The sequence below is a fragment of the Panthera tigris genome, chromosome A3, assembly GCF_018350195.1.
Source record: "Panthera tigris isolate Pti1 chromosome A3, P.tigris_Pti1_mat1.1, whole genome shotgun sequence".
Classification (NCBI taxonomy): Eukaryota; Metazoa; Chordata; class Mammalia; order Carnivora; family Felidae; genus Panthera; species Panthera tigris.
In genome coordinates, this window is record NC_056662.1 from 23,685,399 (window position 1) to 23,701,157 (window position 15,759).

General features: G+C 37.4%; 1 protein-coding gene across 3 annotated transcripts in view; it reads left to right on the plus strand.

Annotated features, from left to right (window-relative positions):
- LOC102965832 (ubiquinol-cytochrome-c reductase complex assembly factor 1) overlaps positions 1-15,759 on the plus strand; it is a 102,707-nt gene that overhangs the window by 25,624 nt on the left and 61,324 nt on the right. For 2 of the 3 annotated variants that reach the window (XM_042980533.1, XM_042980532.1), the window contains 2 exons: positions 666-773; positions 8,777-8,849. In XM_042980533.1, coding sequence (XP_042836467.1) covers positions 666-773; positions 8,777-8,849 — 181 coding nt within the window. Of the gene's footprint in view, positions 1-665; positions 774-3,348; positions 3,490-8,776; positions 8,850-15,759 lie in introns of all 3 variants that reach the window. The other variant, XM_042980534.1, reaches the window with a different exon arrangement.

Genomic DNA, 15,759 nt, shown 5'->3' on the forward strand with positions numbered 1-15,759 from the left:
TGAGCTGAAATCAAGAGTCAGATGCTCAACTAATTGAGCGAGCCACCCAGGTGCCCTCTGGAGAATTTCTTATTGATTATATAGCCTGCTTTCATTTGGAGAGGGTTAGCATTAGAATAAGTTTTTCTTGGAGTTTATTTGCAAACTATAAGACTCATATCTTCTATAGTTATTAATAAAATTTGTTATGCTAAAAAAATATGAGTTTAGAAGCATTTATTCAGTGCTTGCTTTGGGTGACTATGATTTTGAATGACTTTTGACTGCTTTCAGACAGTAGTTCTCTTTCCTTTTCCTGTTATATCAAAAACGTACAACATTCTTCTCAGAATTCTTTGGGAGATGAGGGTCAAGATATCCTTTTAAAAGTATTCTTTTCCATAGAATTTTTATTCTGATAGCCCAAATCTATCATTTTCTAGACATAGGTTCATAGGCATATGGTCAGTGAGATGGCTCTGAAATTTCGAGGACACATATCAGATAGAATTCCAGATGTGTTTGTACTGAGTGATAAGATGCCCAGAAAAATGAGAATTAAAAATACTAGGTGAAAAAAAAAATCTAAGCAATAAAAATGTGCTTAGGCCTAATGAGAAACAAAAGCATTCTTTTTAAAAAATTATTTTGCAACTAATTTTGTCTCCTTCTTTTTGATTAAATAGCTTTTTACTACCAAGGATTCCCCACAGCCTGTTGAGGAGAAAGTTGGTACCTTCACAAAAATAATAGAAGCCATGGGATTTACAGGACCTTTGAAATACAGTAAATGGGTAAAGTCTTTTTAAGTTCTTCTCATTTTCTTTTTGGGCTTTGTGCTTTCTGCTCCTCATAGAAGGTTTTTTAAAGCTTCTGTTTTGCTTTTGTGAAATTCATATATTATTTTGAGAACTTGAAAATGTGTTGTCTCCCTCCACCTTCCCATTCTAAATCTATGTAACATGTGGGGCTGAACTACTCCCTCATTCCTTTAGCCTGATTCCTTAGAAGTATCTCAGTGCAAGCTAAGACTGGGCTTTCCAGGATCTTGTTACATGATATGCCATACAAATGAGTTCTAAGGAAGTAGATGGGCCAAATGTTCTGAAGGGCAGCATTCTTAAGAAAATATTACTCTCTGATGAATCCATATTCATAAATCATTTTTTCACTAGGTCATTGTAGTGATTTTTGTTAAAATTTTATTAATAAGCATGTTTTAAATTAACTAGTCAATTCTGCAATTTATTGTAATTCTTATTATGGAAGGTTATTTGCTAGCTGTATCATTCCTAGTCAAGCCTTGGCCTAGCACGTTATCTGTTTTATAGTAATTGCTATATATGAATGAATATCTTCTCTGCATCAGGTGCATATTGCCCGTGGGTTTTTATAACAGTGCCTCTAACTAATTAAAATAATAAAACAATCATTGAGTTTTTCTCAGCCCAGTTATTTCCTGATGCTGGCATTTCTCTCTGTTTTTATAGCAGAATGCCTTTTAATGCTTTTCAAGGTTGTTAGAATGTTGGATAAGCCTAATCAGTCATAAGTTCTGTATTAATCAAAAGCAAATCAATGCAAAGCAGTAAGGAGGGCTTTTCTAGAAAACATAGCTTTGCCCTAAATGATCAAATAATGACAGTTATACCATTTTAACAGGGTGAATTCAAATTAGAATTTGAATTTTATTACAGACTTTACTTGTAGTTTCTTCTTGGAATGTCTGGTTCTCTTCCTAACAGTTCTCATTACAGCAAGTATAGGCTTCTCTCTGTATCTCCTTTTTACATAAATTCTGAAAAGCAAATCGTGATTCCACAAGCATATTAAAAAAAATTTTTTTTTAAGTTTATTTATTTATTTTTGAGAGAGGCAGAGACAGCACAGGTGGGGAAGGGCAGATAGAGAGGGAAAGAGGGAACCCCAGGCAGGCTGTGCATTGCCAGTGCAGAGCCCAGTGTGGGGCTCGAACCCATGAAACCACGAGATTATGACCTGAGCTGAAACCAAGAGTCAGATGCTCAACCAGTGCCTCAAGCATTTTGTTTTTAAGGGGCTTTGAAAAGTATAGAAGATAACACACATCAGGCACCTAGGTAGCTCAGTTGGTTAAGTGTCCAACCTCAGCTCAGGTCATGATCTTGTGGTTCGTGAGTTTGAGCCACCCCCCCCGCCCCCCACCGGGCTCTGTACAGACAGCTCAGAGCCCAGAGCCTGCTTCGGATTCTGTGTCTCCCTCTCTCTGCCCTCTCCTACTCGTGCTCTTGCCTCTCCCTGTCTCCCTCAAAAATAAATAAACATCAAAAAAAATTAGAAAAAAAGATAACACATATCCTAGGTAATGATGATGTTCTTAAGACCCTAAGACTATGAAGTGCCTTCTTAATCATCAGTGAAATATTAATTATATTCATTAAAGTTATCTTTTTTACATCTTAATTTTTTGGCAAATGATAATCATTGGTATATTTGGTAATGTTTTTAATAAGAATCTTTTCCCTTATTAAAAAATGTTTGTGATTATGGCATTTGGATTTAAAAGCTAGTGTATTTTGTTTGAAAGTTAGAAATTAATTAAAAGAGAAGGGAAATGAGAGCAGAAAGAAAGAAAAAAAGGGAAAAATTTACTGTTTTATTTATTTCTTGATGGTTGAGTTCCACTTGGTTGCTACCATTGCTTTGTCTAGTCTGTTTTTTTATGATTCCAGAGGGAAAGTTGGCTACCATTTGAAGGATTACTAAATCATCAGGAAAATTTCTTCACTGTTGTAGTTTAAGTTAGCCTTTGATTTTTGCTGGTTCCTTTGTGACCTCAACAAAGTGCTTAATATTTGCATTTTAAAGTCTTTTGTGATGTGGTAGTGTCTACTTTCTGTAACCTTTATTTTTTTTAGTTTGTGATAGAAACATCAAAGTATGACATTCTAGTAAAATATAGGTGGGAAAACATAGGTATAACTTTCCATTTTGAGAGATTGCAAGCCCTTTTCAGCAAATGTTGACTCAGAAATCTATGGCTAGACCCTTGGATTGGATTGCCCTGGAAAGATTCTTTGAGTTTTGTGTTTTCGTATGTCTTTCATTAGGGAGAAAAATATCTGCTTGACGGCAATATCAACTGTCTTTCCTCCATTTTTTTTTCCGTAACATTTTCATGTGTAGTTTCATTTTTCTTCTAGATTCATATTTAGGAATTTAAATGTAGCTTTTCTTACCTATTTGTCCTAAAATAAACATTCTTTCCCATTATCTTTATGTGGCAGTATCAGATAAAACAAGGACAATGTTTATCATGTTCAGCCACATGCCATAGAATAGGCAGTTTCCAGATTAACATAAAGCCAAAAAATTCTTTCTGTTCAGAAGGACACTGACAAACTGGAATGTACTCAGAAGTGGGCAGTGAGTTTTGTGAATGCTTCAGAAAGTGTGTTGAATGAAGAGTGGTTGAAAGAAATAGGAATGCTTAACCTGGAAAAGAGAAGACATGATGACGGTTCTTCTCAGGTATTTGTAAAAAGAGAGAGAGAGAGAGAGAGACTTAGAGAGAGAGACTTAATCTAACTAAGGTATTCCAGTGGGCAGTGGATGTTTCATGAATGTTACATGAAGCAGATTTACATTCAACAAAACAAAAATCTAACAACAAGAATTGTCCTTTCGGGGGATAGGTAACCTCACAAGGTCATTGGACTTGTTTTAACAGTGGCCCAGATGGTTGACTGTGAATCAAGAATGTTGTAGAAGGAATTCCAGTATGAAATAGAAGGTTCAAATGACTTCAAAGCCCCTCCAACTCACACAGCTGTTAGTGCAAACTTTTTACTACATTCATTTTTCATCTTGTAAGATGGTATGAGATGCCTCAGTCAGTGGGAGAGCTGATCTGCATTTCTTAAAGCTGTCTTAGGTGCTTGTGTTTTCATCAGGTACACTGATGAGGTCTTCCAAAGTTAGAATGAAATAAACATGAAATCATCTGAGAACCAGAACAATCTGTATTAACAGGATGGAATTTAGTCTGACCTACCTCTTTAACTTAAATTACTGTGTGAATCTTGAAGAAATCCTTTCCCCAAGTTATTTCCAGTCCCTCTGTGATGGTCTTAGGGGACTTGCTTTAGACATTTGTCCAGGCTAATGGCTCACCCAAGTATAAAGGTTTGGCTTCACTGCAGGAAAAGCGAGGAACTATAAAATGCTCCTGATTGCCATATTATGAGCGCTGTGTAAATGCACTGGCCAATCTGCTGAGGTCTTCATTATTTGTGATGAAGGCTTTCTTCATGAACATGTGAGAAAATCTTCTCAAGGGATGACTTGGGTCTTGGTGGCAAATCTGCCTTTCCTCAGGCAGAATAATTAATTATGAACTTAGAGGACTTTCTGTGTAAGAATCTGAAGGAAAATGCGGAGTTAAAAATCAAGAAATAGACCATTAGGAATTTTACTTAAAATTGTAAATGTGTTGATATTTATATACCAGTACCCATATTTGACAGATATTAATTTTTACCATATTTGCCTTAGTTTTGTTTTTTCCAAGATAAAATTTTACAGAAAAAACTCCAGCCCATTTCTCCTTTCTTCCCTTCCATTTCTTCCCTTCTTTCTCCACCGAGATAACTACTGTTCTAAAGTTGGTTTTTGTCATCCTCTTGTAAAATTCTGTTCTTTTGCCACTCATATATTACCCATAAACAACATGTATACTATTATTTTGTGTTCATATGTAAACTATATAAGTGGTATTTTTTCAACCTGTCTTTATTAGTAAACATGTTTTTGAGTGGAGACCTGATTTTTGTCATTTCAACTGCTGATTAGCTTCACCCTGTATAATGAAACTACAGCTTAACTATTCCTCTACTAAAGACACTTGTTTTAGGCTTTTCATAATAATAGTACCATTTAAATTGTGCAGGAGTTTCTTGAGAAAGAGAAATAGAATTATTGGGTACCAGTGTATGAACATTTTTAACAGTATTTTTTTTTTTAAGATTTTATTTTTAAGTAATCTGTACACCCAACTCACAACCCCAAGATCAAGAGTCGCATGCTGCACCGATTTAGCCAGCTAGGTGCGCCATTAACTTATATTTATCAGCTGTTAAATTATACTTATCAGTTGTTATATCAGCTTATATATCTGTAAGTAGGATTTAAATGTTCGATACCATTTCCATCGCTTGATACAGTCAAGCTGTTTAATGTTTACAAATTAGATGGTGTGAAATGGTATATTTTAATTTAATTTGCATTCCTTTGGTTACCAGTAAAGTTGTATGTCTTCTCTTATGTTTATAGGCAAAAAAAAAAAAAAAAATTACAAATGTGTCTGTAGTCAAAGTAGGCCATAAGTTTCATGAAAGCAGGAGTTTTTGACTTCTTTGTTCACTGCTGTATTCCCAATATCCAAATCCATGTCAGGCACTGAGTTGGGTACTCAATAAATTATTTGTTGACTGAAGTGAAGAGCTAACAGATATCTTAAATGCTCTGTCTTGAGAATGGAAATAGGCCCTTCAAAGCCAAAGGATTAGGATGATCATATTAGTATATCATTAGTTTAATGATGGTATAGACCAGTACTTCCCAAAATGTGTTGTGTCAAATACTCCCAAGAGCTGCAGATGTTAGCAAAGGTGAATAGGCTTCTTTTTTAGCCTGCTGATATGGTGAATTACATTGATTGCTTTGTGAATGTTGGATCAGCTTTGCATTCCAGGGATACATCCCAGCTGGTCATGATTTATTGCCCTTTTGCAATATTGCTGGATTAGGGTGCCTGGGTGGCTCAGCTGGTTGAGTGTCCTATACTAGATTTCAGCTCAGGTCATGATCCCAAGGTTGTGGGATCGAGCCCTGCATTGGGCTCTGCATTGAACGTGGAGCCTACTTAAGATTCTCTCTTTTCCTCTGCCCCTCTCCCCTGTTCATACTCTCTCTCTCTCTCTCTCTCTCTCTCTCTCTCTCTCTGTCTCTCTCTCTCTCTTTCTCTCAAAAAAATATATTGCTGGATTTGGGGTACCTGGCTGGCTAAGTTGGTAGAGCATGCACCTCTTGATTTTGGGGTTGAGTTTGAACCCCATGTTGGGTGTAGAGATACTTAAAAATAAGAAATCTTAAGAAAATATTGCTGGATTTGATTTGTTAATATTTTGCCAAGGATTTTTACATCTATGTTCATGAAGGCTATGGTTCTATAATTTTTTTTTTTTTAATTTTTTTTCAACGTTTTTAATTTATTTTTGGGACAGAGAGAGACAGAGCATGAACGGGGGAGGGACAGAGAGAGAGGGAGACACAGAATCGGAAACAGGCTCCAGGCTCCGAGCCATCAGCCCAGAGCCTGACGCGGGGCTCAAACTCACGGACCGCGAGATCGTGACCTGGCTGAAGTCGGACGCTTAACCGACTGCACCACCCAGGCGCCCCTATGGTTCTATAATTTTATTTTCTTCTGATGACTTTGGTTTTGATTTCAGGGTAATCTTGGCGTTATAGAAGAGCTAGAAAGTATTCTTCCCTCCTGTTTTCTGGAAGAGTTTATGTAGATTTAGTATCTTTTTTTTTTTTTTTTTAATGTTTATTTTTGAGAGAGAGAGAGAGACAGAGTGTGAGCAGTGGAGGGGCAGAGAGAGAGGGAGACACAGAATCTGAAGCAGACTCCAGGCTGTGAGCTGTTAGCACAGAGCCTGACATGGCGCTCGAACTCACAAACTGTGAGATCATGACCTGAGCCGAAGTCAGACGCCCAACTGACTGAGCCGCCCAGGCACCCCTCTTTTAAAAAAAAAAAAAAATTTTTTTTAATGTTTATTTATTTGGAGAGAGAGACAGAGTGCAAGCAGGGGAGGGCAGAGAGAGAGGGAGACACAGAATCTGAAGCAGGCTCTGGGCTCTGTTGTGGGGCTCAAACTCTCGGGAACCTGGAAATCATGACCTGAGCTGAAGTTGGACGCTTAACCGACTGAGCCACCCAGGTGCCCCTCCTTTCTGATTCTTGATACTGCTAATTTTTATCTTTTCTGTTTTTTCTTGTCTTGATCGGTTCTAGTAATGTTTTGTCAATTTTATTGATATTTTCAAGGAACCAGCTTTGGTTTCTTTGATTTTCTGTGCTATTTTTCTGTTTCCAATTTTATTGGTCTCTGATCTTTATTATATCTTTCTTTTTGCTTGCTTTTAGCTTTAATTTGCTTTTCTTTTTTAGTTTCTTACCATGGGTTTGTTTAAATTGGCTTCTAATGCTGATTTATTCCCCATGTAGGTATGTCTGTTTTCCAGTTGTTATATGTTTATTCTGTTTCCCCCTATTTGAGCTTTACTCTGAAAGCCTTAAAAACATGACAGATATCAAATTAGCAAAGAAAAAAAATCTTAATTATAATTTGAGACATAATCCTTCTTTAATTTATTCGAGGTATTTCTGCCCATCAGAGACATTGTTGTTTTGACTCTAGATTGTATAGAGAAATATGCCCATTATATAGTATTGGGTATAGTATATTTTTGGTGACTTTGAACCTTAAAAACATAGCTTTACTAAAATTCTAGATTGTTTTGTCTTCATTTGCTATTTCATTCTCAGTTTGTGTAGATTATTTTAGTCTGCATATTTGCGTTTGTAATTCTCTGTCATTTTAAGAAAAAATAAGCTTCTGTAAACCTTTTGTGGATGGGCTAATTTATTTAATTCACAGTCCTTAGAAATACTTCCTTACTTGAGCACTGAGTTGGTCTTCAGGCCTACAATTCACCTCATAAAAGAATTTATTTTTCACTTTTAGATTTATTTTTATGAAGTCATAATGTACATACAGTAAAATATACAAATCTTAAGTATATAACTCAGTGACTAAATTAAAACCACCACTCAGATCAAGATTCTAAGAGAATTTGGGGCACCTGTGTAGCTGAGTTGGTTAAGCATGACTCTTGATTTCAGCTCAAGTCATGATCTCGTGGTTTGTGAGGTCAAGCTCTTCATCCGGCTGTCTGCTGTCAGCTCGGAGCTTGCTTCAGATCCTCTGTCCTCTCTCTCTCTCTGCCCCTCTCCTGCTTGTGCTGCTTGTGCTCTCTTTGTCTCTCAAAAATAAATAAACATTAAAAAATTTTTTTTTTAAGGGTACTAAGAGAGTTCTTAGTGCTTTGGGGAATAGTAAACAGTTGATCCTTTTACAGTATTTTATTTTACATTCATTAAAAACCCTTATTTGTAAGCACAGTCTTCTTAATCAGCAAACTATAAAACTAGGGAAAATATAGAAAAAAATGACCCCTTCCCCAAGGCATAAAAAAAAAAAAAAAAACTTTTACAGAATGGATAGTAGTGCTTCTGAGGAAAGATTGAAAGATTAAGAGTTTTTGTTTTTGTTTTTGTTTGTTTATTTGTTTGGCTTGTTTGGTTTTGGTCAGAAGAATGAGTAATTTTTTAAAGTAAAGGGTTTCAGATTATAAAGAGTTAATGTGAATGATGCTGAACAGTGGTATAGAGGCTCAAATGTGATGAAATGAGTTGAATTAAAGGAAAGATTTCATTTAAATATTGGAAAAATCTTTTTGACATTTTGATGCTAAATCATAAATATAAAAATTGTTTGAAGTCTGTGAATGGTTGGCTTTAAGAAAAAGAAATAATTGATGTTGGTTAAGCTGTTAAATCTGCCTAGTGACAGGTTTGGACTCATCATTCTAGTTAGACAAATATAAGATTTTGTGACCTACATCTAATAGCATTAGAATATCCACTTGGTCATATCTTGAGTTTGGTTTTATTTTTTTTGTCTAGAAGATTAAGATTGCGGCCCTGCGCATGTATACTAGCTGTGTGGAGAAAACTGACTTCGAGGAATTCTTTCTAAGTAAGTTACTGTTTTTGATAGTTCTGAAAAGGAAAATGAATCTACTTTTCATGGGGTGCCTGGCTGGCTCAGTTGGTAGAGCATGTGACTTTTGGTCATGAGCCCCAAATTGGGTGTAGAGATTACTTAAAAATAAAATCTTTAAAAAAAAAAGATTCTACTTTTCATTTTTATGACTGTTAATGTCTTCGTGGAATAGGTTTTGAGTCATTGGTGAAGCAGTTTTTTCTGCATAAAGTATATAATAAAAGCTGTTTATTTTTCTCTTTTAATAGAATAAACAAAGGCCAAAAGAACCCTATAGATTAGACATTTTAACAAGTTTGAAAAAAAAAGAAACCTAAAAATTTGTCCACTACTTTGACATTTTTCTACACATGTATCTTTTTACGTATGAGTAGTCATAGTAAAACAAATCCTGTTCTACGTTCTGGATGTTTTACTTAGCATTTTGACATGAAATGAGCTTTCTGCCAATCATTGCTCTTTTATTTCTAGTTTTTAATTGTTTTGGTTAATCCTGGCATATGCCTAATGATTTTTTTTTCTTTCTGTTGAAGGATGATTAGGTCAAAAGGTACATATAATTTTATTATTTATATCCCATTGATAAATTGCTTTCCAGGGCACCTGGGTGGCTCAGTCAGTTAAACATCTAACTCTTGATTTTGGCTCAGGTCATGATCCCAGGATTGTGGGATCAAGCCCCGTGTTGGGCTCCATGCTGAGTGTGGAGCCTGCATGAGATTCTCTCTCCTCTCTCTCTCTCTCTCTCTCTCGATCTCTTTTGCTTTTCTTTCTCTCTCTCTCTCTCTCCCTCTGCCCTTCTCCCCTGCTTGCACTCTCTCTCTTAAAATAAAAAAAAAAAAAAAAAGAAAACTTGCTTTCCCAAAGAGTTTTACTGGTTTAGACCACCATTAGCAGTTGATTATATCAATACAGTATTCATTTTGATGCTGTAAACTGTTTAGTTATTAAGTTTAGTTAAAGCAGGTACTTATAAAGTAATTGGGAAAGTTTAAGCTGTTTCTAGTCCTACAGATTTTGGAAAGAAATGTGTATGTGCTGTGTACATAACCACCATTATCCTGCAAGCCACAAACACCTACTTGATATTTTTCACAGACAGCAATTGTTCATATATAATTATGTTAATAACAAGGAAGATAGGTAGATGCAGTTTTGATTATTTAATAACTATTTTGGATTTTTAAAACCAAATGCAAGTTGTTTTGGTGATTTTTACAATTTCAGCAGATTGATGTTAATATTAGAAACTTAAAATACCCTACTGAGTTGTAATCCTGATTTAGTGTCTACCTTCTATTTCTTATTTATTATAGTGACAAAACTTCCCTGCTTCTTTTTAATCTCTAAAAATTTCTCATTTGGGGAGAGTTTAGTCTGAAAGGAGAAAATATTTTCTCTGCTTGATGAAGAAACTGTTGATATTAGAAGTTGGATTTTTCAATACTTTTTTAAAGTTTATTTATTTTGAAAGAGATAGTACAAGTGGGGGAGGGGCAGAGAGAGTTGGGGAGAGAGAAAGAATCCCAAGTAGGCTCTGCACTGTCAACACAGAGCCTGATACAGGGCTTGAACTCACAAAACTGTGAGATCATGACCTGAGCCAAAACTGAGTTGGATGCTTAACCAACTGAGACACCCAGGTGTCCCTGGATTTTTCTTAAGTGGTTTTTGGAATACCTGTCCCCAATTATTTTTCACCAGATCTTTTTTTTTTTAATGTTTGTTTATTTTTGAGAGAGAGAGAGAGACAGAGACAGAGAGACAAGAGCCTGAGCAGAAAAGGGGCAGAGAGAGAGGGAGACACAGAATCTGAAGCAGGCTTCAGGGCACAGAGCCTGACGTGGAGGTAGAACCCACAAACTGAGAACATGACCTGAGCCAAAGTCGGATGGTTAACCAACAGCCACCCAGGCGCCACTCATCAGATCTTTTTCTTTCTTTCTTTCTTTCTTTCTTTCTTTCTTTCTTTCTTTCTTTCTTTCTTTCTTTCTTTCTTTCTTTCTTTCTATTTATTTATAACTGTTTAGTTTTAGAGAGAACGTGCATGCACAAACGGAGGGGTAGAGAGAGAGAAGGAGAGAATCCCAAGCAGGCCTGATGCTGTTAACACAGAGCCCAACATGGGGCTTCATCCCATGAACTGTGAAACATGACCTGAGGCAAAACCAAGAGTCAGACACTGAACCAACTGAGCCACCCAAACACCCCTCATCAGATCTTTTTAAAACCTCATCTTCAGATATCTATTTAATATTTGATTTCATAAGTAACTCATAAATTATTTATAATTATTTTGAAGGGATGTTTACTTGCTATCTGTCTTAGCCAGTCTTCATTATTGAAGATCCTTGAGTTAATATTATAGATTGCATAATGAGATTATTATTAGATATTTAAGGTAACATATTATGTTTCAATTTATAATCTGTTGTAAACTATAAAAATAAAAGTTTATATGTTAATAATTCACATTTACATGATATACTTTTGCATTTGTCTCATTTAGAAGTTACAAAGCCTTGTAGGATAGGAAAGACTTGTATTATTTTCATTTTTATTTTCTTTTCAGAAACAGTTGAAACTCAAAGAGACTACATGATTTCCCAAAATTGCCTAGCTAAGGCTTGATCCTGTGTTGTCTAGGTTAAAGGCCAGAAATTTTTCCACTGTAACATACTGCCTGTAACATACTGCCTATGAATAAATGTAATTGTAAATTATAAACTGTAATCCATCTTAATATTTTTGTATTTTATTGTTTTTAAATGAGAACTCCTCTAGGAGATATTCTATTAATATTGTAAACTGATGTTTATATGTATTAGAGGACAAATGCTTCATTGAGCTTTGTTCTAGCTTTGCCTTTTGAATGTTACCTGGGGAGGCAGTACATTTTTTCAGTGACACCCCACTTACTTAAGTTTTTTGTTTGTTTGTTTTTGGGTTTTTTTGTTTTATTTTTTATTTTTGTTTTTTTTTTTAAGTAGGCTCCCTGCCCAATGTGGGGCTTGAATTCATGACCCTGGATCAAGAGTCAGATGTTCTACTGACTGAGCCAGCCAGGTGCCCCTTGCTTAAGGTTTTTTGGGACTCAGTTTGAGAATTGCTTTTTATTTTTTTTCATTATTATTATTAAAAAAATTTTTTTTAATGTTTATTTACTTTTGAGAGTGAGAGACAGAGACAGAGTGTGAATGGGGGAGGAGCAGGAGATGCAGAATCCGAAGCAGGCTCCAGGCTCTGAGCTGTCAGCAACAAAGCCCGATGTGGAGCTCAAACTCATGGACTGCAAGATCATGGCCTGAGCCAAAGTCGGACACTTAAACTGACTGAGCCACCCAGGCACCCATTCATTATTATTTTTAATGTTTTATGTATTTTTGAGGGTGGAGGGAAGTGAGGGGTGGAGAGAGAGGGAGGCCCAGAATCTGAAGCAGGTTCCAGGCTCCCAGCTGTCAGCACAGCACAGCACAGCACAGCACAACCCCTGATGTGGGGCTCAAACTTATGAACTGTGAGATCATGATGTGAGCTGAAGTCAGACACTTAACAGACTGAGCCACCCAGGTGCCCTGAGAGTTGCCTTTTAGACTTACAGCTTGTTCATTTGTATTATGCTCCATTGTGGTCCATCTTTGTAATTTATGGGTAGGTTAAATTTTAAAATCAAACCATAGTGGTTCCAAACTGTGGCAAGTGAATAAAAAAGGGATCCAATCTATTTGGAGGCAGATAAATATCTATGAAACAATGAGACTGACTTTCTTGCATCTTCTTTTTAAAAAAAAAATTTTTTTTTTAATGTTTATTTATTTTTGAGAGAGAGAGTGAGAGAGATAGAGCACCAGCAGGGGAGGGGCAGAGAGAGACGGAGACACAGAATCTGAAGCAGGATCCAGGCTCCAAGCTGTCAGCACAGAGCCTGATGTGGGCCTCGAACTCACAAACCATGAGATTATGGCCTGAGCCAAAGTCGGATGCTTAACTGACTGAGCCGCCCAGGTGCCCCTTGCATCTTCTATTTTTAATTTTTTTTAATGTTTAGTTTTGAGAGAGAGAGAGAGAGAAAGAACATGAGCAGGGAGGGGCAGAGAGAGAGGGAGACACAGAATCCAAAGCAGGTTCCAGGCTCTGAGCTGTCAGCACAGAGCCTGAAGCGGGGCTCGAACTCATAAACCGTGAGATCATGACCTGAGCCGAAGTCGGACGCTTAACCGACTGAGCCACCCAGGTGCTCCCACCCTTGCATCTTCTAAAGAAAGATTCTAAAGAGTAGGCCAGATAGGTTTGGGGTAAAGGAAGAGAATATATATATTGGTTCCAAGATTACACCTGTATTATTATTTATTTATTTATTTATTTATTTATAACATTATTTATTTTTGAGAGACACAGAGAGACAGAGCATGAATGGGGAAGGGGCAGAGAGGGAGACACAGAATCTGAAACAGGCTCCAGGCTCTGAGCTGTCAGCACAGAGCCCGATGCAGGGCTCGAACTCACAAACTGTGAAATCCCGACCTGAGCCGAAGTCGGACGCTCAATGGACTGAGCCACCCAGCCACCTCCAAGATTACACCTTTAAAATGGCTGTTGCTCTCTTGGACTTTTGGTATTTAAGGACTTGACTTTTTAAATTTTTTTTTTTTTTTAACGTTTATTTATTTTTGAGACAGAGAGAGACAGAGCATGAACGGGGAAGGGGCAGAGAGAGAGGGAGACACAGAATCGGAAGCAGGCTCCAGGCTCTGAGCCATCAGCCCAGAGCCCGATGCGGGGCTCGAACTCACGGACCGCGAGATCGTGACCTGAGCTGAAGTCGGACACTCAACTGACTGAGCCACCCAGGCGCCCCAAGGACTTGACTTTTTAGAGTCCTGAGCATTCAGTAATTTTTTAAAAGGATAGAGAGATTTAGGTAGCTCAACACTATCATCCTCACTCTTCCAACAAAAGCGAAGCCAGTGTTAATTCATGAAGATTGTATAAGAATGAGTTGTTCACTAACAGTGTGCTTGTGAATAAACAATAGGCGTATAATAGCCTAGTGGGTAGGCCCCAAGTTATAGACTCTCTGTCATCTCAGAGCCAAGGTGTTCAAAGGTCTTGATCCAGAGGCCTACACATTGGGGATTCTGACTGGTGAGATAACCTTAACAGCCAGCCACCTGTTGTTTTCAAGATGTTCTGATGGTGTATATCATTTGTGGCATAAATGAGCATACCCTCTGTGAGCATACAGTGGTTTGCTAACTGGTCTTCTGGAGATCAGTACTGTTATGAAGAGCACTTTGGAGCAGAGGGGGCCAATCAGTAAAGTTTAATTCCATACTGCCTGAAAACTGCTTTGTTTTTAGCTCTTAAAAGACTTACTACCTTGGAGAGGAGGCTCCTTAATGAGTAAGTTCTGAGTCAGTGATTGAGGTTCATCATTTTATTGACACAGTCTTAAATAGTGACCTATTTAAGATATTTTAAACCCTAGTGTTTAAATAATTCACTGAGAAACAACCATAGTGAATATTTATTGAGTACGTATTAACTATTAACCATTTTGCTAAACGTTTTACAGGCCTTATCTCATTTAGTCCTCACAAATCCCTATAAGGTAGGTTCTCTTGTTCTCCCCATTTTTACAGAGAAGACAGCTGAGGCACAGAGAAGGCTAAATAACTTTACCCAGAGTCAAATAGCAAGTAAGAGGTAGAGTCAAGGTTTTGAATCAGGAGGTCTGACCCTAAAACCTGCATTAAACAAACAACTGTGTTAATACTGCCACTCCATAACAACAATGAATTATTTAATTTTATCCAATTTGGTAGTGAGGAAGAAAGTACATAGCCTCAGAAAATAATGCACTGAGTGTATATTGTTGTAAGAGTGTGATCATGGCAGAAGACAGTAACAGATTTTAGCTTTGAAGTGTTTAAACATAGTTCATTGAGCTAAAGATCTGCTGTGCTTTTGTGTTGCTCATGCTCAGACATTTAGTGGTCTTGTTTTTTAGGGCTTTACTCTGGGTTTCTGTTCTGACCCCAGTGGATACAGGGAGTCAATATGCAGCTCTTTTCCCATCCTCAGCCCTGAGCCGACCCCCAGAATGGAAAATTGTGACCCAAGTCCAGCTGCTGGCCTGTCTTTGCTTTCCAGCCCAAGAACTGATTCCCTCTCTGAGAAAATTGGAAAGGCTCCTGGAGGCTGCTGAGAAACTTTGATGTAGAGGTAGCAATTGAACAGATTGTCCTTTAGAAGCAGCCAAATTTCATTTTCCAGATTGAAAGACAGACTTCCAAGAAAACTTTTCTTTTTAATGTTTTGTTCTAGCATCCAAAAAAGACCCAACTTCAGATCTGGGCTTGAGAGTTTCTCATGGCTATTCTTGTTCTAGGTGGAGGGTGGTTGGCCCACTCTCAGATGGCATGTATCTTAATAGCTGTATGGTTGGCCAGGCCAGCCTTCACCTCCCTCCTGCTGGGTTCCAAGAGGAAGTCCACTTGACAACTGCTGGGCACCTCCCAGTACACTCACCAGAGTATTTTGGTGTCACTTTGTGACGGACTTGGACTTAAACTCCTGCCCAACCGCGAGCTTGTTAATATTGTGGCTGCCCTCAAGTTACTTAGCCTTTTTGAGCCTCTAAATGAGTGTTATAATACCTCCCTTCAGGGTTAAAGTGAGGATTAAGTGAGAAAATTATTGACATGACTAGCAGTGGACCTGGCAGGAAGTATGGGCCCTTAGTGAATGTTAGGTTCTGATTATAGTGTTAGAGAAGCAGTTAGTGATTAAGAACATGGTGCCTGGAATCAAGCAGATCTGAGTTTGATCCCAGGTGTTTCATTTCATGGCTGTGTGACCTTAGGCAGTTGTCATGATCTCT